The sequence below is a fragment of the Gossypium raimondii genome, chromosome 6, assembly GCF_025698545.1.
Source record: "Gossypium raimondii isolate GPD5lz chromosome 6, ASM2569854v1, whole genome shotgun sequence".
Lineage (NCBI taxonomy): Eukaryota > Viridiplantae > Streptophyta > Magnoliopsida > Malvales > Malvaceae > Gossypium > Gossypium raimondii.
Window position 1 is genome coordinate 49,793,463 of NC_068570.1, and position 22,350 is coordinate 49,815,812.

The 22,350-nt window shown below is 33.4% G+C and overlaps 1 protein-coding gene across 3 annotated transcripts; it reads left to right on the forward strand.

Moving 5' to 3' along the window:
- The first annotated feature begins 283 nt into the window (after positions 1–283).
- LOC105773263 (SWR1 complex subunit 2) lies at positions 284–15,731 on the forward strand. 3 transcript variants are annotated; one of them, XR_008196742.1, is made up of 13 exons: positions 284–628; positions 752–821; positions 1,078–1,149; positions 1,294–1,337; positions 1,420–1,675; positions 4,649–4,724; positions 4,811–4,930; positions 5,055–5,123; positions 12,504–12,546; positions 13,343–13,408; positions 13,828–14,025; positions 15,103–15,286; positions 15,474–15,731. XR_008196742.1 is itself a non-coding variant. In XM_012595001.2 (12 exons), exons 1-11 carry the CDS (start codon positions 561–563, stop codon positions 14,015–14,017), a joined length of 1,074 nt encoding a protein of 357 aa, XP_012450455.1. In that variant the 5' UTR covers positions 284–560; the 3' UTR covers positions 14,018–14,025; positions 15,474–15,731. The 3 variants fall into 3 exon arrangements, 1 of the variants encoding a protein (XP_012450455.1); XR_001127018.2 differs by having other exon boundaries at positions 15,132–15,286; XM_012595001.2 differs by lacking the exon at positions 15,103–15,286.
- Positions 15,732–22,350: the final 6,619 nt, after the last annotated feature.

A 22,350-nucleotide genomic window follows, 5' to 3' on the forward strand; every position in this document is an offset into this window, starting at 1 on the left:
TATATATATTTAAAATTTTTTCAAAGCAAAATAAGAGGAAAAGTATAAGATACTATGATAAACTTGAATGTTAATTTACTTATCTAGGTCCCAAAATTGTTATTTTAAAATTTTAGAAAATTTTTAATTTTATATATTTTGGAACTTTTATAATTTATAATTTATATAATATTTTCTAAAATATAAAATTTGAAATTTTTATAAAATATTTAATTTTGAAAATTATTTACATTAATTTATTATTTAGATTATTCGAATTATTTTATTGTTTTGCTATTACCCCTTCTCGCGGTATCATATGGTCTTTTCTTTCATTCAGTTCTCAAACTCAAAACACACTAAAAGTCTCCGGCATCAATCCGATCCACGCTTCCCCTTTCTGTCTTTTGTTTCTTCCTTCTAGCTTTCTTCTCCACTCTCCTCGCCGTCTTCTCCTTCTCTTTTTTGCCCCTCTTTGGCGTCACAACTGGACTTAGAACACCGATCAGAAAGCACCCTCCATCTCACGTTTTCCGTTCCTCTCCGCCGGCGAAACTGGTGAAGTTTTTACTGTTGTGTCCATGGGAACCGGTAAAGAAGATACAGCCGTTTTCCTGGATCGTGCTTCTCGATCAACCAGAGGGAGAAGGTGAATCTTCAACCTAATTTAAGATAGGATTCCTATCACTTAATACGGTTCTTTCTTTTTTTCAAAAAAAAAAAAAAGTCTGGAAATAATTAATATGAAAACCCTATTATTTTCTATTTCCAGGATGACAAAGTTGCTGGACGAGGAATTTGAAGAGGACGAGTTGTTTTGGAATCAAGAAGCTTTTAAAGAGGTTCAAGCACACGGTTATTCGAGTGAAAATACTCTCACCATATTCTTAGATTATAGAATTGATGTTGATGTATTGGAATACGGGTGATTTGATGTTACCTTAAATTCGTACAAACTCTGAAACTAAGTGTTTATTTAGAGCGACAATATTGGGAGTAGCTAGAAATTATGATCACTACTTAGTTTATTAGTTCTAGGTTTTGATTAAAGGATTCACAGGCATTAACCCTTTTTTCTGTTTGTGGTTCTCTCCTTAGGAGGAGAATGATGTCAATTACGAAGAAGAGCCAGAGGTTGCTGATGTGTTTGATAGTGACTTCGATGAAGATGTTTGTATTGCTCTCTTCTCTACTTTTGATTTAATTCATTTTCTATAATTACTCTTCCGTTGTAGGATATCTTTCTTAGTGCTAAGAGAACTTCACACCTTTGGTATCTTGAAAATTGACTCTCTTCTATGGCTTGGCTGCTAGGAACCTGAGCCAGAGGAGGAAGTAGAAAATGAAGCAGATGAAAGGTTTAGCTTCTTTTACCTTTGTTGTATTGTATTTACATCTCCATTTTGTTGCCCTTATTTTTATATTGAATTGCCCTAGCAGGGTTCGCACAAAGAAGCGTCTGATATTTCCTGGAAAGCCTTCTATGAAGAAAAAGAAGAAAAAGAAAGTTCTTTCAAATTTAGATGGTGATTCCAAGGATGAAAATCTTACTCAAAAGACTTCCTCTACACAGCATCATGATGCCCCTGATGATGCAGAAGGCGAAAGAATTATAAGGAAATCTACAAGAACTTCAGTCATTGTTAGGCAAGCTGAGCGAGATGCGATACGTGCTGCTCTGCAGGCAACAATGAAGGCAAGTTTTTTGGTTATTTTTTTCTTCTTTTATAGGAAAATATTTCTAGTAGACATTGTTATATCAAAAATGGGAAAATAAAATGGATCATGGTATTGGTTACTGCATATATCTTTTCTAACTGATATTTATATGTGTATAAATATATATTCTTTTGTATATAGATGAGATCTAGTTTAAACTTAAGCAAAATAATACAAGAAGTGTTTTCATAACGACTGCTTTGAGTATTATACCATTTGATGTTTGTTCTTGACTCTACTCTTGTTCTTGAAGCTTTAATTTCACCGGTGAGAGACTTGGGTATATGTTGGAGGGAGCTTGGGGGGGATGATTGTCTCAAAGTGCCATAGTATTTCCTAGATTTCTGATGTGTGAATTGACGTCTTTGTACAAGTAAATGACATTCCTCCCTTACTTTAAAAAAGGAAAAGAAAGAAGATAAAAGAAAGGAAACTGTAAATCAAACCGAACGGGAATCCCAATCTTTCTGAGGAAATTATTCCTGCATTTTGGCTTGGCTCCTCCAAGAAAGAAAAAAATAAAAATGGATGGATGTATAGTTTTTTGGCCACTAAGCTGAAAAGGATTAGTTTCATTGCACTTCATTCTGCTTCTCTTGCATGTTGCTATAGATTTGGATATGGATGAGAATTTCAAGTTTAGGCAAAAATCATGTGAATTGCACAATTTATAAAAATTGTTAAGTTACTGGAACAATTTGCTCTCCCCCTTATTTGGTAATATTTGATAAGTGTAATCAATGCCCTAGATTAAGTTCATTGCAAGTGACAGAAAGTTATAATTTCTAAGAGACTTGTACTTATAGTGCCATGTGTCTTATCATTTTATTTATTTACTTTTTAAAATTATAATAAGGAGCAATGGGATCTTATATCGTGCTGTGTAATTCGGTTTAATCTTATTAGTATTGAAATTTTATTATAGATAACTTTCAGATAATTATCTCAGAAAGCATTAACCTTTGATTTTGATTTTTTTGGTAAATTTGATCAATTAATGCCTTAGTGAGCGCATAGTAATCTGATAGTGTTAAGGGTTTAAATCTTTAGTTATGGTTGTTAATTTGTATCACCCTATGTTAGAGTTACAATTGTTTGTATCATTGTATGTTCAAGTTACTATAATCAATTTGTTTGCATAATTTCATTATTGTTAAAATTAGTGATAGGTTGGAGCTAATATCTAAATTCTATTATTACTATTTAAATAATATTAATGGATATTCAAAGTGTAGGTTCTAAATTATGGTGTTTGATTTGTGAATTTAGTTAGGTTGACACCATAAAATTACGTTTTTCCATTAAAGTATTTTGTCCTCTAAAAAAATAAAAGAAATTTATTACTCATCTTCATATGGAATGGTATTTCTATCTTTAAGTTTTGATGAAATTGTAAAAGGTTTCTCTATATTATTTTTCTATCATGTTGTCCTCACCTTTAAGCCTTATGAATTTGTGTATAAATCTTTATGCCTCAAGCATCATTTCCCATGAAGAAATTAGGTTCTTGTTGTGTGTGACCCTCCCCATCCCCACCTGCGCTGTTTTTATAGTCTTTGATCATCTTGCTCAGGTGGTAGATGTGATTTCTTTAACCAATTTGACGTTGGTTATGATTTAATGTGGGTGTTCTTTTTCTGCAAATTTTGATCCAAGTAGTTTCCAACGTTAATCACGTTGCTAAAGAATCAGTATTAATTCTGTGAAGACTATGTCTAATTAATATTTCACAATGACCTCAGATTTAACAACATAATTGCACTTGTGCATACAAAGTTTTAAATCCATCCGATACTTCTATCACATCTGTTGAGAATATTGTCTTTTTATATATATATTTGATGGTTTGAAATTATTTATATCAAATGATGTTAAGACGTTTTTAATTACTTGGAAATTTGATGGGCATGATCTGCTTGAATAATTTTTCTTGAAGTACCCATGTCCGGCACTTGTGTCCAACATGTGGATATGGAGTTATTACCTCTAAAGATCCTCCGAATACATGGGAAACCTTAGAAAGGCTTAACCATATCGGATACATACCTGTATCCAACACTCACACCCAAGTCCGAGTAAAATAGGTATGAAACATGACGGTTGGATTAAGCGGATATATATATTTGTGTATGTGCTACATCAGCACCATACTGACTTTATAGCTCAATTCACATGTTTTCTGTTGCCTTAGACCTTGTCATGCTACTTCTAGCAACAAAGTGCAACTTTATTATCTATGAAGTATCACGAGTAATTGCTTCTAAACAGGCTGATGTGGCACTTACACTATTTTAATTTTTTATCTTCAGCTGATTTAATTTCCTTCCCAATATCATGGACCTGTCCAAGGGGTTGCTCATGGAAAATTGTTATTGGCTACAATATTGGTATCTTAGTTTAAGTTTAGATTATTATACATAGAATGTCCTAATAAAGATATCAAGAATTTCACACTATACTTTATGCACAAATCTGAGTGTTGGTTATCTAATTGAGCATTGAAATGCATAACTATTTATGGTCACTTGCACTTGTTTTCCCCTCCATTTGAGGTTTGCATTTTCTTTGAGACCATAATGTAGTTAGAAGCAATAAAAACACAATCACTGTCTTTTACTGAAACTTCTGTAATCCTTTGGTTGAAACTCATGAACTATTCAGAGATGTGAAACTGTCAAGTTGTATACGGTCAGAATTTGATGTATGTATATCAAATTTGTTAAGAAAATTCATGCCAATATTCTGTTCATATTTGATGGGAATATTCTCATGACTCACTATTTATGTATGGATACTTTCAAATGTATGATTTGTAATTTCATATATCCTTATTGTTTGTGCATGTCTGTGCATGTCTGCGTGTGTATGTATTGTTTGATTGTATAATTTGGAAAGAGTGAAAATGTAGCTATGCCATGTGATTATTTATGAGGTATTTTTGAATCACCAGCCAATAAAAAGGAAAAAAGAAGGTGAGGAGAAGAGGATGACTCAAGAAGAAATGCTTTTGGAAGCAGCACAAACAGGTTCAGGCTGAAAGTTACCCTTGATGTTTGGATTTCTTAGGTTCTTATTTGATTTTAACTTGAATTTATTAATTTTAATTTTGCAGAAATTATGAACTTAAGGAATTTAGAGCGTGTTTTGGCAAGAGAGGAAGAAGTTAAGAAAAGAGCAATAATCCACAAAGCTGTTTATAGTGGTCCGCAGATTAAATATGTGTCAAAAGAAGGCAAGATTCTCTTCATAGCTGTTGATTCTAGTTCTTAAATGCAACAATAATAAATACATGATTGTTGATTATTTGGAGTCTGTTAATTGAAATTATCTATACAAATCCATGCAATCTTTTGCAGGTTCTTCATATCTAGAATTTAGTAAAGGATTGACATTTCACTCAGAGCTCTCAACCACACCGCTTCCATGTAAGTTGTAGGGTCAATTAACAAATTTATGATGTAGATTCTTAAAAAATTTCTTCTTATCAAACAGATACTTTTTGTCAATCAATGGCTTTGTTCTCTTCTGACTTTTATCTCATTTTAGTTCCCTTGGATGTCATTTTAGCTCAAGCATTCAACAAACACAACCTGTTGAAGTTTGGGCGAATCATTATGTGGAACTAGTTGTCATATTTTTCTTTCATGTAGGGACATTAGTTTAGATCTCCACCGTTGCTAGAAGTTCAGGAAATTTTGCTTTTAGCCTAGAGCTTAGATCATTGGGGTTTTGCATAGGGGTTTTAAATTAGCATCACTCTCATTTTTTCCATCCCACCATGTGAGATAATGATGTTGCTGCAAGCAAAAACAAGGAGCTGGGGGATATCTTTTGTAATGGTGTGATTTGTATTTTCATAATGAATGTCTTTGGTATTAAATATTATTGGTGGCTTTTGTTACCATTAGAGTTGATTTATCTGTAAATTTCTAGTGGCTGAAAATGCTGTGTAAATCACAATAAAGTTATCCAATTCTTGGGCTTATAGAAATGGACTTCAACAGATTTCTTGAAAAAGAAGTGCAAAATCCAAATTGGAATTAGTTAAAATATTTATCATGTTTTTCAGAACTAAAATAAAAAGGGGCTCCACAAGTGGTGTAGATAATGAAACGCAATTAGTTCATACCTTGATTAGTGATAAAAATAGAAACTTATACCCATCAGAAAAACTGTCACCCATGAACCCAGAGGATGTGATGCAGAATACTAGAAGCTAATTATGGGATTAAATGTACTATTTTATAGGTATAGGGTTATAGTTAGTATTTTACATTTAATTAGGGTTAAATATCTTGTTGTTTTCTGTGCCCTTTTAGATTTTGTTTTCAAGTCAAGTTTGTTTTCCTGTTTTCATGAGTTCAAGTCAAGTTTATTGCTTTCTGTTCTCCGAGATTTCAAATTAAGCTAGTTAGCTTAGTGTCCAAATTATAGGTCTACATAAATTAATGTACTCTTCTATGGATGGAATAGACTTGCATAAAATTTTAGCTTATTGTTTGTGGTTATGTGATAAAATCTTCCTTGGATGTAACTCCAAAGGACCCCTAGGTGTCTTAGGTTTTCTTTGTTCTCGGTTTGTATGATGTGATCAAAGAACCGTAGGCTTGAACTTTAAGGATCGTTTCTCTTTTCTTTACCAAAATTCTGTTTTTTGAAGAAACTCACATTATATTTAACTTAAAACCTTAGCCCCTAAACTATCCTGCATTAGTTAGTATTAGAGCCTAAAGATTTAAAAATTTTGATGTGATTCTTGGTGCTAATGGTGAAGAATGCTGTTGGAAGCTCAAAAATCGAGTAAGTTTTTGAGAAGAAGAAAGAAAGAGCAGAGAAAGAGGGAAAGACGAAATAGGAGAAGAAGTCTGTTTTTCATTTAGCAAATTTTTCATAACTGACTCCTCACACATTCATGCTTAAAAAGAAAGAAAATAAGAAGAAACTGTCGTGGCTAATTAGGTTATACAAAACTCATCATTTCACTAAAATGCTACGCCATGTTTGACCCATTAATTCCTTAGGCCAAAACTCATTGTTTTATTAACTTTTCTAGCTCATATCAATACTACCCTCCCAGAAGCAAATCCTTGTCCTCAAGGATGAAATTGAGGAAACTTAGCCTGCAGCAAAGACAGAGGCTCCCAAGTTGCATCCTTTGGAAAAGAGTCAATCCACTCAACTAAAACTTCGGTGACAGCTTGATTCCCTCTTTTGACAATTCTCCTATCAATAATTTTGATCGGTTCCTTCTGTAAGGCACCATGAACATCCACCAAAGGTAAGTGAGCTTGCGAAGGAGTGGACCCTATATGCTTCTTCAGTTGTGAAACATGAAAGGTCGGATGAATACGAGAACCCGGAGGTAGTTGTAGAGTGTATGCTACTTACCCAACTTTCTTGATCACCGGAAAAGGGCCATAGTATTTAGGAGAAAGCTTTTGATTTAGGATTTTTCTGACAGTTTGTTGCCTATACGGTTGCAACTTCAGATATACCAAATCACCCACCTGAAAACTCCTCACTCCCATGTTTATCTGCAAATTGTTTCATGCAAGCCTGAGCTCTTTTTAGATGGAAGTGTAGTAATTTCCTTGCAGCCTCTCGAGCTTGCAAACTCCTATCAACCACAGCCACAGAAGAAACCCCAGCTAGGTATGACATATGCGAAGGTGGAGATTGCCCATATAAAGCTTCATAGGGGGTGAGCTGGATAGAAGAATGGAAAGATGAGTTGTACCACCATTCAGCTAGTGGTAGCCAATGGAACCAATTGGCGGGAGTCTCCCCAGTCATACACCTTAAATAATTCTTGAGGCAACGATTCAACACCTCCGTCTGACCATCTGTTTGGGGATGGTAAGCTGTGGACAGCAACAGCTTGGTACCAGCTCGATGGAATAACTCCTGCCAAAATTTACTCACGAAGATTTTATCTCTGTCCGAAATGATTGAATCGGGCATGCCATGGAGTTTATAAACATGACTTATATACTCCTGTGCCACCTCCTTAGCCGTATAAGGGTGAGATAAACCCAAGAAATGACCATACTTGGTCAAATGGTCCACCACAACCAGAATGGAGTTCTTCTTACATGAGTTCGGTAGACCTTCAATGAAGTCTAAACTAATGACTGACCAAGCTCGATTAGGAATAGGCAATGGTTGAAAAAGCCCTGGAGAAGCCACTGATTCGCTCTTGCACTTTTGACAAACCGAACATTCGCGAAGCCATCGTTTCACATCCGTAGTTAACCCTTTCCAAAATAACAGACTAGTCAAACGCTTCTTAGTCACCTGCACTCCTGAGTGGCCACCAACTGCACTGGCATGGAAATGATGAAATAATTCCCGTCTTAACTGCATATTCCTACCAACCACAATTTTCCCTTTTCTTCGCAGGAAACGACCATCCCACGAATACTTGTCACTTTGAGCATTGGACTGTTGTATGTCTTGTATGATCTTTTGTAGCTTAGTATCAAGCACATAGGATTGGTGCACCTGTTGTAGCAACTTAGATATAATCGAGCTAGTCGAGAGATGAAAAAACTGACCTTGTTCCAACTGAGGCTGTCGAGATAAGGCATCAGCGACTTTGTTGTTAATGCCTTTCCTGTAAGCTACGTCAAAATCATAATCGAGCATTTTCGCAACCTAACGCTGTTGAAACGGAGTGATGGCTGCTTGATCCAACAGAAAGCGCAAGCTTTGATGGTCAGTCCGAATTCTAAAGTGTCGTCCCACAAGATACGTATGCCACTTTTTGACTGCTAACAAGACTGCTAACATTTCTTTTTCATCAATGCATAAAGCCTGATGTCTGATTCCCAAAGCCTTGCTAAAGAAAGCCACTGGTCTCCCTTGCTGTTGCAACATTGCACCCACTCCACTTCCACTGGCATCAGTGTCCACGACAAATTCAAGTTGGAAATTCGGTAATACAAGAACAGGTGCGGCACATAGAGTTGCTTTCAGCGATTGAAAGGCTGCTGTTGCTTGGTCAGACCAACCCCATCCATTTTTCTTCAACAAATCTGTAAGAGGTTTTGCTAACACCCCATAAACCCTAATAAACCTCCTGTAATAACCAGAAAGTCCAAGGAAGCTCCTCAATTCTTTCACTGACTGTGGAGTTGGCCAAGAAGAAATACATTTGATCTTCGACTGGTCCATAGAAACAGTACCCTCAAATAACACATGACCCAAATACTCAATTTTTGATGTTCCAAAACAGCATTTACTCCTTTTTGCAAACAATTGTTGCTCCCTTAGTATCATAAGAACTGACTTCAAATGCTTCAAATGTTCAGACCATGACCTTGAGTACACGAGTATGTTGTCAAAGAAAACAAGTACAAATTTTCTCAGCCATGGTTTAAATACATTATTCATGAGGGCCTGAAAGCTAGATGGGCCATTGGTGAGGCCAAAAGGCATCACGAGAAACTCATAATGCCCCTCGTGTGTTCTGAAAGCAGTCTTGTGAATATCAGGTTCCCACATTCGTATTTGATGATATTTGGATCTCAGGTCCAATTTGGAAAACACTCGAGCCTCCCCCAACTCATCAAGCAACTCTTCAATTATGGGAATGGGAAACTTATCCTTAATGGTATGCTGATTCAATTGCCTATAATCAACACATAATCTCCAACTTCCATCCTTCTTTTTGACCATCACTATAGGAGAAGCAAAAGAACTGTTGCTGTCCCTAATGATTCTAGCCTGAAGCATTTCTTGAATTAGTTTCTCTATTTCTCCTTTTTGGATGGCCGAATATCGATATGGCCGAATCTTCACTACCACTCCATCTTTCAATGGAATCTGGTGATCATGCAAGCGAGGAGGTAATCCTTTTGGTATTTGGAAAACATCCGCAAAGTCCTCCAAAAGCTCTTGAAGCTTGTCTTTCGAGCCATTAACTATCAAAGCTGAGAGCATTATTTGGCTAGGTGAGCTCAATACCATTGTATAAGGACCCAAAGACTGCACAACGGTCGTGAAACACCTTGAATTGGAACTAGCTGCCAAGGAACCAGGAACAATTCCTTGTATAGTACAAACTTCATCCTTGATCTTAAACTGCATGGTTAAGGAGCTAAAATTCCAAATGATATCTCCTAAAACAAGTAACCATTGAACCCCAAGCACCATATCACACCCTTTTAATGGCAAAACCATGAAATCTGTTTCGAACATGTAATTTTGGACTTCCCATGGCACCCCTTTACACATTCCCCTAGTGAATAAACATTTTCCATTTGCCACCGAAACCTTCAACTGTTCTTGATGCATTACTGGCAGAGACAATCGGCTAACTAATCTAGCATCAAAGAAGTTATGTGTACTACCTGAGTCAACAAGAATAATGGCCAAAAGGGAACCTACTCGAGCAGCGACTCTCATAGTGTTATGGCCTTGCATGCCAGTAAGAGCATGTAATGAGATTACAGGTGACTTAGGTAGCTTCTCCTCTGTATTACTCTCTTCTAAACGATCTGAACACTCCTGAAATTCTTCCGCTTCGCTGTCAAAGAAGGGTTCTAACAACAACTGATATAATTGAGATTTGACGCATTTGTGCCCCACTTGGTACTTGGCTCCGCACCAAAAGCTTAACCCCTTCTGTTTCTGCTCTGCCATCAGCGCCGGGGAAATAGAGCGAGATGTTGGTTTGCTGGCTGAAGTATTACTTCCTGATTGGGAGACTGAATTGACTCTTGTAGGTGTTGAAGAATAACCCGACACCATGGAGGGATTGAACAACGTTCGAGGTGAACTTTGTAAGGGAGTGGAAGGTTTCTTTGTCGAACCCGAAAGGAGTGCCTCAATCTTCCTTGCAAGTTGGAAAGCCTCCATCAGAGTAGAAGGTTCGAACAAATCTAAATAATGGCCAATTTCAGTCTTCAAGTTGCTGAGGAAAATACTAAGGGCATAGAATTCGGGAAGATGTAACTGATTCAGTAGGCCAACAAAAGAATCCTGGAACTGTTCCACAGTGCCTAGCTGCTTAAGGTTGACTAGAGCCTTCATATGATTCCCGTACTGGCCAAATCCAAATCGATCTTGCAAGCTCTCCAAGTAAGCTGGCCACGATAGCATATGGAGACCACCATTCCGTCGAGAGTAAAAATGGTGCCATTCCAAGGCTCGGCCCTTTAGATGCAACATCACAATGCGAACCTTGTCAGAATTGGGGGGTTCCTTCCGCCTCAAAGTATTGCTCTAGTTTGGTCCACCACCCACAAAAGTCAGAGCCGTCAAAAATGGGACACTCGAGTCGACTAGTTTTCTCAAACTTCTCCAGTCCAAAAGAGTTATTTCCCATGTGAACGCTACTCCCATCTGCCAAATTCGGTCCACCCCCCGTCTTCTTGGGAGGAAACCTAGGCGGCGCTCCCAATACTCCCTTCCCCTTGTCCTCATTCACCATCACTGTTGAACCATGCTTGGGTTGGCCAAGATATTGACCCAACAGAGCTTGCAAATTAGGACGAAACTCATTTTTAAACTCCTGAAACTTTGTATCCATTTGAGTCTCCAGCTTAGTCTCTAAACGAGCCATTTCTGCCTGTAGTTTTGATATGTCCTGCTGGACGCCACCAATCTCCTTCTGCAACCTTGTAGAAACTCCATCACCAGCCATTATCAAGATCGTAGGAGCTCTGATACCTTTGTTGGAAGCTCAAAAATCGAGTAAGTTTTTGAGAAGAAAGAAAGAGCAGAGAAAGAGGGAAAGACGAAATAGGAGAAGTCTATTTTTCATTCAGCAAAATTTTCATAATCGACTCCTCACACATTCATGCTTAAAAAGAAAGAAAATAACAAGAAACTGACGTGGCTAATTCGGTTATACAAAACTCATCGTTTCACTAAAATGCTACGCCCCATTTGACCCATTAATCCCTTAGGCCAAAACTCATCGTTTTATTAACTTTTCTAGCTCATATCAAATGCAAAGCCGGAATCGAACTTTGAGGATTTCTAACAAGATCCTGAAGAAGCCAAGATGGTTTTACTGGAAAAGATAGATGCACAAAAAGAAAGAATTTTGTCCAATGTGGCAGAGTTGTTCAAAAATTTTTCTGCCTGAGGCAAACAACTAGGATTTTACTTTCAAGTATGATTTAGTATCTTAGTGTTGTTTTGTTAACATTATTAGGTTTTGTTTCCAAGTCAAGCTTGCTTTCCTTTATCTTGAGTTTCAAGTCACTTATGTTGTTTTCTATTTTCTTGAGCTTCAAGCTAAGCTTGTTTGCTTAGATAGAGTCCAAGTTAAGGGTGTATAAAAATTGATTTATTCTATTGACGGAATAGACATGTTAAAAATTTTCTGCTTATTGCTTTTGTGTTGTGTGATACAATCATCCTCGGAGTGTGATTCCTGAGGAACCCCAGGTTTGATACTTGGCTTTTCTTCTTCTTGATTGTGTGATGCTTAAGGAACCATAGGCGTGAAGGTTACGGATCTATCTAGTTTTTTTATCATTTCTTCTCTCAAGAAATTTGGATTATAGTTGAACTTCAAACCTTAGACCCTAAGCTGTCTTGTATCAGGATGACTAAGGAGAGAACTTTCTGTTACATGATTTTCTAAATATGTGCATAATGTTAGCATTTAACAGAATAGTGTGGATGATTCTCTAATATTTATTATTATTATTATTATTATTATTATTATTATTATTATTATTATTATTTTTGATTCTGGCCTTCTTGTTTAACTACCATTAGTTCTTTGCTCTATTGATATCCTTTTGATTCTTTTATTATTATTTATTTGTTTAAATTATCTTTACATTCAGACCCAGAAAAGGCCATGTGTGCTGTCACTGGATTGCCAGCGAGGTAAGAACTTATTTTCATAATGGTTATTTGAAGAAACTTGAAAGAATTCTTCTTATTGTTTCTTAATAATTCAACTTACATATATATAGGAGTGGTTGCTGTTAATAGCAAATAAAAAACTAGGGCATAATGGAAGAAAATCCTCCACTAAGGAAAAAGAAATAAAGGAGAGATTTGGCATATATTATCAGATTCTCTTTTATTATAGCATACCGAGAATAAGAGAATAAAATATAGGAAAATCCCTACAATACGTCCCTAAATAAAATCCTAAAATATCTCCCTATAAATTGATTATAGATGCTAATTTCATATTATTGCTTGATCTTTCATTCCAAAGTCTTGTTCCTGAATAAATTGTTGTCATTGCAGTATTTGGAACCAAATGGTGATTTCTTACAGGTGTACTGGAAGCGCATGAAATTTCTTTTGCAGCGTTTTTTTTCCATGTTTGTAAAGCATTAGTGGAATGTGTTGCCTTGCTTATATCTTTCTTGAGTCTTATTTGGACTGTTGGCACTACTGTTAAAGATGCCATGCTCCCAATCATGATCAGTTAGCTTTCAATAGCTTCCAAATGTATGTTAGAAATGTCATTAGTTTGGGAAATACAAAAGTGAAAGCCATGAATTATAGATATGTTTCTCTTGAGCTGGGAATTTCATCAAAGTTGTTACTATATAATGTTTATGATATGGTAGAAATGTAAATTCTGTGATACTTCACATTTTAAGAGAGACAAATTTGGCTTTTTCCATCCACCCTTATTTGTTCAAATTGTGGTTTGATGTTGTAGGTACCGAGATCCAAAGACTGGGCTATGCTATGCAACAAAGGAAGCCTTTAAAATTATTCGAGAACGGTATGTCTCTATTCAGTTTTATCGGTCTCTTTTCTGATATATCACCTTGAGTTATTCATTTTCTATAGTTTACATGTATTATATGTTACTTGGACTTGGGTGTGAGGTTAGACAGAATTATGTGTTTGAAATGAGTATGTTCAATTTTTGTATGTTGAGGATCCTTGGAGGGTCCTATCCTGGCATCCATGCTCATAAATGTGTTGGACATAGGTACTTATAACGACAGAGCATTTATTTATAGTTAGCCGAGGTGCTCCTCTGTCAACTAGTTTAAGTCTTCAGCAACTTCTGATATGCTCCCCCAAATATACCAACCAAAAGGGAAATCATAACTTTTTCTTAAAAAAAGAGGGAAGATGGGAGGGGAGTGGTTAATTTTTAATTTCTTGCTGAGTTTGTTTTGCCTGATTTTGTAGTTTTCGTGATGAACATAAAAGTGCTCCCAAGAAAATGGATATGGGGGTCTTGCTTGATTCTCTGTCTGGTCAGGGTTTAATGCCCAGGCGGAAGAGATCTCACGTATCAAATAGAAGTCAAACATCACGCTTCCAGTACTTGGGGAATTTCCGCAGAACACCACCTGATGATGATGAAAGTTCAGATTAGTTGATATGGTAATTTTCTAAAATTTTCAGCGTAGATTGTGTATATTTCAGGAAGAATGTTTTTGTTGGCTTTATCTATTCTATTGCAAAGCCTCTGTATGATTGGATATTTGACAAACTAGATCACTTTCCTCTTTTTGGACTTCAAAATCTGTTTAAAGTAAACAAAGGGGAAAAGCATAAATTGAGTCAATTCTTTGAACTGACTTTGTAATTGCTAACGCTATCAGGAAGCACCTATCTTGTTGGTAATAATTTGGTCTTATTTTAATTAATGAGCAACCACTCGCTCTAGAAGGTGTGGTCAAGTTAGATACAGTTTCAAACTCCATCTTGAATATAGTTATTTTGATAAAGGTTACCAAATATATGTAATTGTAGGTTCCTTTATCTTTTGAAATGATTATCCTGGATATGTAAATGCATATGATGTCGCAATTGTCCCTTGTCAGCATGCAGTTCTTTCAAAGAAGCTTTGTTAAAAGATTGTTGTGCTTTATTTATAAAAAATGCAGTTTCTGCATTCTTTTATTTCTGGGTACACCTTTTAGCTGTTTTATGATTTTGTTTGATTGTTAACAATATTGTGAAAGCTCAGTTATTTTAGGACATTTTCCGCTGTGTGTATGTGAATTTTGTTTTATTGAGGTTGAGTGATGAAACTGTTGATAGGTTAGTTTGAGATGTATTTGAAAATTAAGGAAGTTGAATGTAAAGATTAAACAAGAATAAAAGAGGAACATTGTTTGTCATCCGTAATATATGGTGTTCTAACCAATGTGAAACACCTAATTTTAGGTTTTCAGTTGACTTGTTTGAAAACTGCTTCATGAAAGCATTAAACATGTATTTGATATCCATACAACTCTCAAATGTTCAGATTGCTATTGAAGTTTAAAATGTGCAATGTACTCAAATTTTGCTTATGTTAACTGGATTGGACATTCAACTTACTCCAATAGTAGAAAGCATGCCATGTCATCACCACATGATCACCACGTCATCATGTGGGATTGAATGCTAGGACCATCATAATTTGTCTAATTCGATTAGGTGAATGGATTTTTTACTTATAAAAACACTCAGTTGTTTTGAAATATATGAACGCATACAAGCTTTTGTAAGGGAAACTTCAAGTGAAGATTGCATGAGGATGTTTCTAGCATACTGTGGATGATATTGAATCATGGGAAGCAGGGTGTGTTCCGAGAAACACTTTATGGTGCTTTGTTCTAGACTTGGAGTTATTCCGAGTGAGCTTGGTTTCAAGGTTCGAGCCTTTATCTAGGGATTCTTTCATGTTTATTGATTTATATTTTCCTATCGTGTCTAAAGTAACCGAATCTGCATGCAATGCACATTACTGTAAACTAGTTTCTTGCTCTTACATTTATTGAAGAATTTTAGTTAAACGTTCATCTTCCAATTTCTGACATGGCTGCACTTTTTCTCGCCAGATTGCAAGGTGTCATGGCTGCTGGCCTTGGGATATTTACAACTAGAGTGAGACTTAAAATTGTGTGGTAGGTTTCCCAATGTTTCAAAATATTCAAATAGATGTAGATGTTCCAGGGATAATTTAACATTATTAAAGTAGGTAGATAGGAGTGTAAGCTATATATGTAGATTAAAAACCACTTTTGGCGATGAAATGCTTCAGTTAAACAACTCCTTAGTTAATTAAATTAGAGCATTGTTCTTGCCCCCCAAAAAAACAGAGTATCGTTCTGTGCTTTGCCTTGCTTGGTCATTTTGAATATGCTGCTGTTATCAGTTTTGGTAATTTAGCTTACGTTCAGCTTGTTTGAGTTCAGCCGAGCTTCACTTTTCATGCTCTTTCACATCCTTCTCCGCTTGAATTGAGGTACTTTAAATTGTAATATAGACACCAAGTACCATTTACTCACACACACATAAATTTTTTCTTTTTTAGTTTTTTATTTCAGGTGTGTTGGATGTGAAATATATGCATTTAATTATCTTTATTTTAATAAATTTTATTATATTCTATAATTAATATACGTAATTATTATCAAAAGATAAATAAAATATATAAAATATTTAAAAAATATTTTTGTATAAAAGTTTAAAAGATTAATATGTTGCAACTTTAGATATACTTCTAATATCTGTCATAAAAATATTTATGATGGTTATGAAAAATATTTATTTTAATGTTATACGTAATTTAATAATTTCTTTAGTTGAATTATATTTAAAGTATTTTTAATATGTTGTTTTAATTAAAAATATACTAATAATTAATTTTAGCTTAAACATTATATCAACAATATTTAAGTAATTTTATTTAAGTAAAATTTTTATTTTTAATATTACAAAAATATATCGAAAGTTTGTACCAAAAAATTATATCTAAAGAAATTCATATGTTTTCATTGATATTATTAATAGAATAATTACATTTATAATATATAGCATCGTATTTACTGAAAAACAAACGTGAGTACAAAGAGACCCATTAAAAATTGAAATAAATGACTGATAAAATAAGTTGATAATACTTTCCGGAAAAGAAAATGAGATTGAATTTTATTATTTTAAAATTGATTTGAATTATATCTATTTTATTTTTATGTTAAATATATTTAATGATGTTATGTACTTAACTTTTAATAATTAACAACATATATAAAAAACATTTTAAATAGATGTACAATTTATTTCGTCAGTTATTACTTGTGATAGGAGAGCTAGTAAAAACTATTAATTTTAAATTTATTGTCAAAGCATTATCATTTAATTAAAACTAAAAAAATATTTATCTGAAAATAATAAGTTATTCAAATGTTAATTTAGTAATATAATGAATAATAAATAGTATTTTCTTCAAACTCTTATTTTTATGTTTATGTTTCATGTTCACATTGGGTTAATTATTAGTTTGTGCTAAATTATAAAGCAAAAATTTGAGGGTTAAATGTGCTTTAATTCTCTATAGATTTTGTACATTTAAAATTTAGTTTCCACTTTTAATTTAAAAATTTCGTCACTCTACTTTTCAAATTTAATAATTTAGGTCTAGTTGTTACCATCATTAAAACCTTTTGTTAAATTTACTAGTGTGATGTTTTAAAAATGATAGATTCTCATTAAAAAAATGTCGATTCGATATGAACATCTAAATTATATATAACCACGTAAAATTTTAAATCGAAGTTAACGATATTAACTATTTGATCTAACTAAAACATTATAAAAATATATGGACCAAATTATGTTAGAAATTAATGTATAAAGATTAAATCTTAAATTCAAGCGCAATAGAAGGATTAAAATTGAAATTGAACATATCTCTTATAATGTAAAGAAAAGAGAGAAAGGTACACACGATAACAAAAAGAAGCCCCTAATATAGTTACAATTTTACTATTATCTTATTGTAATACCCCTTACCCAAGTTTAATTTTCTAGCTTGAGCAAGAGATGTCACATTCAAATACCTATAACATTTTTCCACTTTTCACACATGTTTTGGCTTTATTTGAGTCTTATACAACACAAACATTCCCAAGGGTCCTATTGCGAAGTGAGGGCATTTTAGGGTCATTCAGAGGCCTTTCGGGGCTTAAAAATAACATTTTCTTGGAATAGAGGACTTGCAGCCTAAGTATCGAGACTTGGGCCTATTATTGTGGATTTTTAGGTTTAAATTTTACAAGTATTGATACACTCATGTATCAAGACTTAGATACAATGGAGCAGAAACAAGCTTAAAACACTTCAAAATCATGCTTAAACATTCATTAATCTTTCCCAGTCATTCTTAATCATTTTCCAAACTTAAAATACATCAAAATATCATCCAAAATATCACATGTTCACTTATTAACAATTAGCCAAAATGTCCTCAAACATTTCCACTTAAATTCCATACTTTAATGGACTAAAAACACTATCTCCCACTTTTATACCAATTATATATCTATGTACATGCCACTTGTAACACCCCTAACCCACATCCGTCGCCGAAATAGGGTTTTGGAGCATTACTGATTAAACAAACATAATTTCAATGCATTTCATATTATATAATATTCAAGTAAAAACCAATCAAACTCATACATATTGTCTCTTATTCGAGCCATTGAGGCCCAAATTACGTGTTAGAAACAAGTCGGGACTAATTTAGAAACTCAGAGAATTTTTTAAAAAATAATAAAAACTTTCAAAGTTGCAGGGTTCACACGCCCGTGTGGTCAGGCCATGTGTTTCAGACGATTCAGTCACACGCCCATGTCTCTGGCCGTGTGGACTCAAAATGTACCTTTAACAAGTTTACCATTCCCTGCAAGCTTGAACAATAAACAATTCAAAAATCATTCGTTTAACCAATTCAAAACACAATCAAACACATCCAAAATATGTCAAAACAATCATCCTAGGTGCCTAACCAATGTACCCTCATAGGTACGACAATTATATCATCAAAATATATCAATAAAACATCATGCAAACCCAATTTGTAAACATGCCAAATTCAATCTATTTTACCTATTTCATGTTCATTTAAACATTAACTTAAACTTGCCATAGTATGACCTCAAACATAAACACATATTTATATGTATATAACCATCCAATATTAACTTATAATCTTATTTACAATCAATCCACAAAATGATTAATATTTAGACACCCTAGGTACATGCCAACTCAAAAGGATAAATATCACCATGTTTGAGTTCAGGATTGTTGTTGGATGCTGAATCAACGATCAAAATTTAGTACTTAACCTGCGCACGAAAAACAAAACCGTACGCTAAGTAAAACTCAATGGTATTTCTATAATCTGAATATTTAAAGATAAGATAATATGATATGCACATTTTAATTATAAGCACAATTGAATAGTAAAAACCACATTTATTCATACAATGACATTAGTCATTCAATATTCAATTCATAAATACATCATTCATGCCATACTCAATTCTCATTATTTGCTATATAATAGCTTTTCACAATATGATACACATATCATTTAAACAACAATATTGTTTATTCCATATCCAATTCATGAATACACAATTCATGTGTCTCAATCCATATTTCAATTCACTGTCCCATTTTCATTTCACATACAATATCATTTAATATCAATCATAATGCCATTTCATTTAATTACCCCTATTAACACGACTCGGACGGATACACAGATCCAATCAAAACACACCAGTTTGGCACCCAGTGCTTCATCGGGTAATTCGAAGTAATAAATTGACACCTAGTGTCTCATCAGCTAAACCGAAGTAAATTGGCACCTAGTGCCTCATCGAATTAATCCGAAGTAAATAATTGACACCCAGTGTCTTATCGACTCGAAGTCGAAGAAATCCTTGAACTCTTCACATCCAATGGCATGCCATCTATATCCAACTTAGCCCGATACAGTTAATAGGGTTCAATCTCACATTTAAGATATAATCAATATCCAATACTGATTTTTCATATAATCACATATATTCATTTCAATTCAAAAATCAATCCATTCAATATATATATCTACTAAATCAATTATCAAAATATCATTTACTCACCTCAACACTTACCATATACATTAATAAAAATTAAAACAATTAATAACTAGCTTCGGATTATAGAAATACAAACCGAAAATTCCGAGCTATTCATTGTTGACTTTATCTTTTCCCTTTTTAGTTGAGGGTTCCGGTACGATGTTAGCTATGAAATTAAAACAATTAAAATTCATCAATACATCACAATTCAATCTCATATTTAATATTTTAAATTTTTACTCAATATTTACTTAAATTCCAATTTAGTCCCTAAACCGAGACTAACTTTATTTCTTTATAATTAATCCGATATTTTCATACAAAATCCACTTTAAACTAAATTTAACTCCCTAATTTCACTTAAATCCTAAATTTCAAAATTTTTGCAATTTAGTCCCTATTACTCAAAATTTACAATTTATTCTACAATTCAATCTTTTTCATTTCTAACTTAAAATCTACCAATTTAATCCCTAATACTAAAATTATTCAACAAAGAAATCACTTAAAAATCAATAATTTCTAAAATTTTGACATGGGTCGGGTAGTATTTAATACGGATTTCAAAATATAAGAATTACAAGAAAATGGATTAAATTGACTAACCAATTGAGCTTTGAACTTTGAAACCCTAATTTCTCCTTCCTTTCTTTCCCTTTTCTTTTCTTTCTTTTTCTCCTGTTTCGTTTCTATTTTTTGTTTCTTTTATTTATTATATTTACTTATTATAATATATAATATAATATATATACTTAATAATTAAGATGTAATATTATAATATTATAATATATATTTTAACTTTAAGTTTTATAAATATCTATCTTATGTCGCCTCAATTATGACCATTGACATAATTGCTTATTTAGTCCCTTTAATTTTTCTTTAATCTATAATTCAACTTTCACCCTTTATGCAATTTAGTCCTTTTACCTAATTACTCTTAATTCAAGTAAATTCACCTAACCAAAACCTAATTAACTACATAACTAATATTTACGAATCTGATTTACGGTACCAGAGTCTCGAAAATGCACTTTCCGACACATGTGACTATCATGTCGTTACACCACTTTAATTCCATAATTTAACTTCACAATTAATAATCCATACCTTATTGAAGATGAGATGTGATTTGTCAAGCCTTACCTGAAGTCTTTTCTCACATAACTACTTCCTGCATGCTACACGTTGAAATAATGTGTTAAGCTTTTATGAAGCTTAGTAAGTACTCACTTGAATTATACTTGACTAAGCACTTACCATTATTCTCTTCAAATTAAACTAATTAATTTGTTATACACTTATTGTAACATCCTAAAAACCCTTATGGTCGTAAACAATGTGATAGATTCTTAGTGAAATAAGGTATAAGATTGATAAAGGTGAAGGCCATTGGATACCAAAAGAAGTTGAATCAAGAAGTATGACATGAAAAAATAATTTAAGGTAGAGTTTAAATCGTAAAAATGTGAAAAGTGTTGTGGTCTTAGTGTAAATATTCAAAATTCATGGGGTCAAAATATAAATATGGAAAGGTTAAAAGACCAAAAGTAAAAATACCTTAGAGGAGGAAAGGAATAAAGAGAAAATTAAATTGGTGAATGAGGATCGATTTGAATAAGTGAAAAAATGAGAGGGATTAAATTATAATTGTAATGGTCCAAATTCAAGGTTATAGGAATAGTGGTTTCGTAACCACAAATCTGATTTAAAGAGAACTTTATTTTAATATTTTTGCATGAATATTGATATGATAGGAAAATCGTATGAAAATATAGATAGAAGAATTTTACCGATTTAGTGGTTAGTTAGAAAAAGAAATTATTGAAGAAATTGGGTAAAAACAAGGTATCGAGACCTCGATCTCGTAAAATCGAGTCAAAAATATGTTTATAAATATTGATGAAGTGTTAGTAATATGGTATTAAAATTTCGTTAGAAAATTTTAATGTTTGGGTAGTCAATTAAGTGAAAAGGACTAAATTGAAAAAGATGTAAAAGTTACTAGAAGGATTAAATAGCTCAATTGTTAAATGAGGAGGGACATAAATTGAAAATAAGCCCAAAATAAGATATTTTGGGCGGCATACGCTGAGAAAAATCAGGAGAATTGAAGAATTAAGGGTAAAATTGTAATATTGCAAAATTTACTTTAAAAGTTAGGACTAAAGTGGAATATCTAGAATTCTCTTTATTTTTCTGCATTATCATCAACCAAAAAACGTCCTAAGGGTTTCTTCAAGCTGGTTTTTCATAATTTTTTCACCAAGTGAGTTAATCCTTGCCTTTTTCTTGTAATTTCTGTGTTTCTAAGACTTTTACAACTAGGTCCTATTACTAAAGTCATTAGTTTTTGATTTTATGAATGAATTTGAAAGTTTCTATGAATATGTTCTGGAATTTTATGATGAAATAGGATGAAATTGAAGCTTTAATTTGTTTATGAGATGATTTTATTAGGTAATTTCAATAGAAATTGATTTGTAGGACTTAATTGTGAAAGAAATTTGGAATTAAAGTCTAGTGCTAAAATTTTGATTTCCAAAGGTTATAAAGTAGTTTAAAGTGATAGAATAAAGTGTTGATTGAGAAAAATCAGCTCAATTGAGAGGTTAATTGAGCAAGGATGGAATTATCATTTATTGAAAGTTTAGGGAAAGAATGGTAATTAACATTATGCACTAAAACAGTTTTGGACAGCAACAGTAGTCTAACTTTGAAAAATCACAAAAAAATGTAGAGATCGAATTAGAGGATGAATAAAATGTGAAATTAAAGCTTATTGAGTCTAGTTTTT

What these genes read in the sequence shown, in the direction of transcription:
- LOC105773263 (XM_012595001.2), top strand. Translation starts at nt 561, where the DNA reads ATGGGAACCGGTAAAGAAGATACAGCCGTTTTCCTGGATCGTGCTTCT. An exon ending in ATCAAGAAGCTTTTAAAGAG is followed by an intron (nt 822 to 1,077) that starts GTTCAAGCACAC and finishes TTCTCTCCTTAG; the next exon opens with GAGGAGAATGATGTCAATTA. An exon ending in GTCACTGGATTGCCAGCGAG is followed by an intron (nt 12,547 to 13,342) that starts GTAAGAACTTAT and finishes TTGATGTTGTAG; the next exon opens with GTACCGAGATCCAAAGACTG.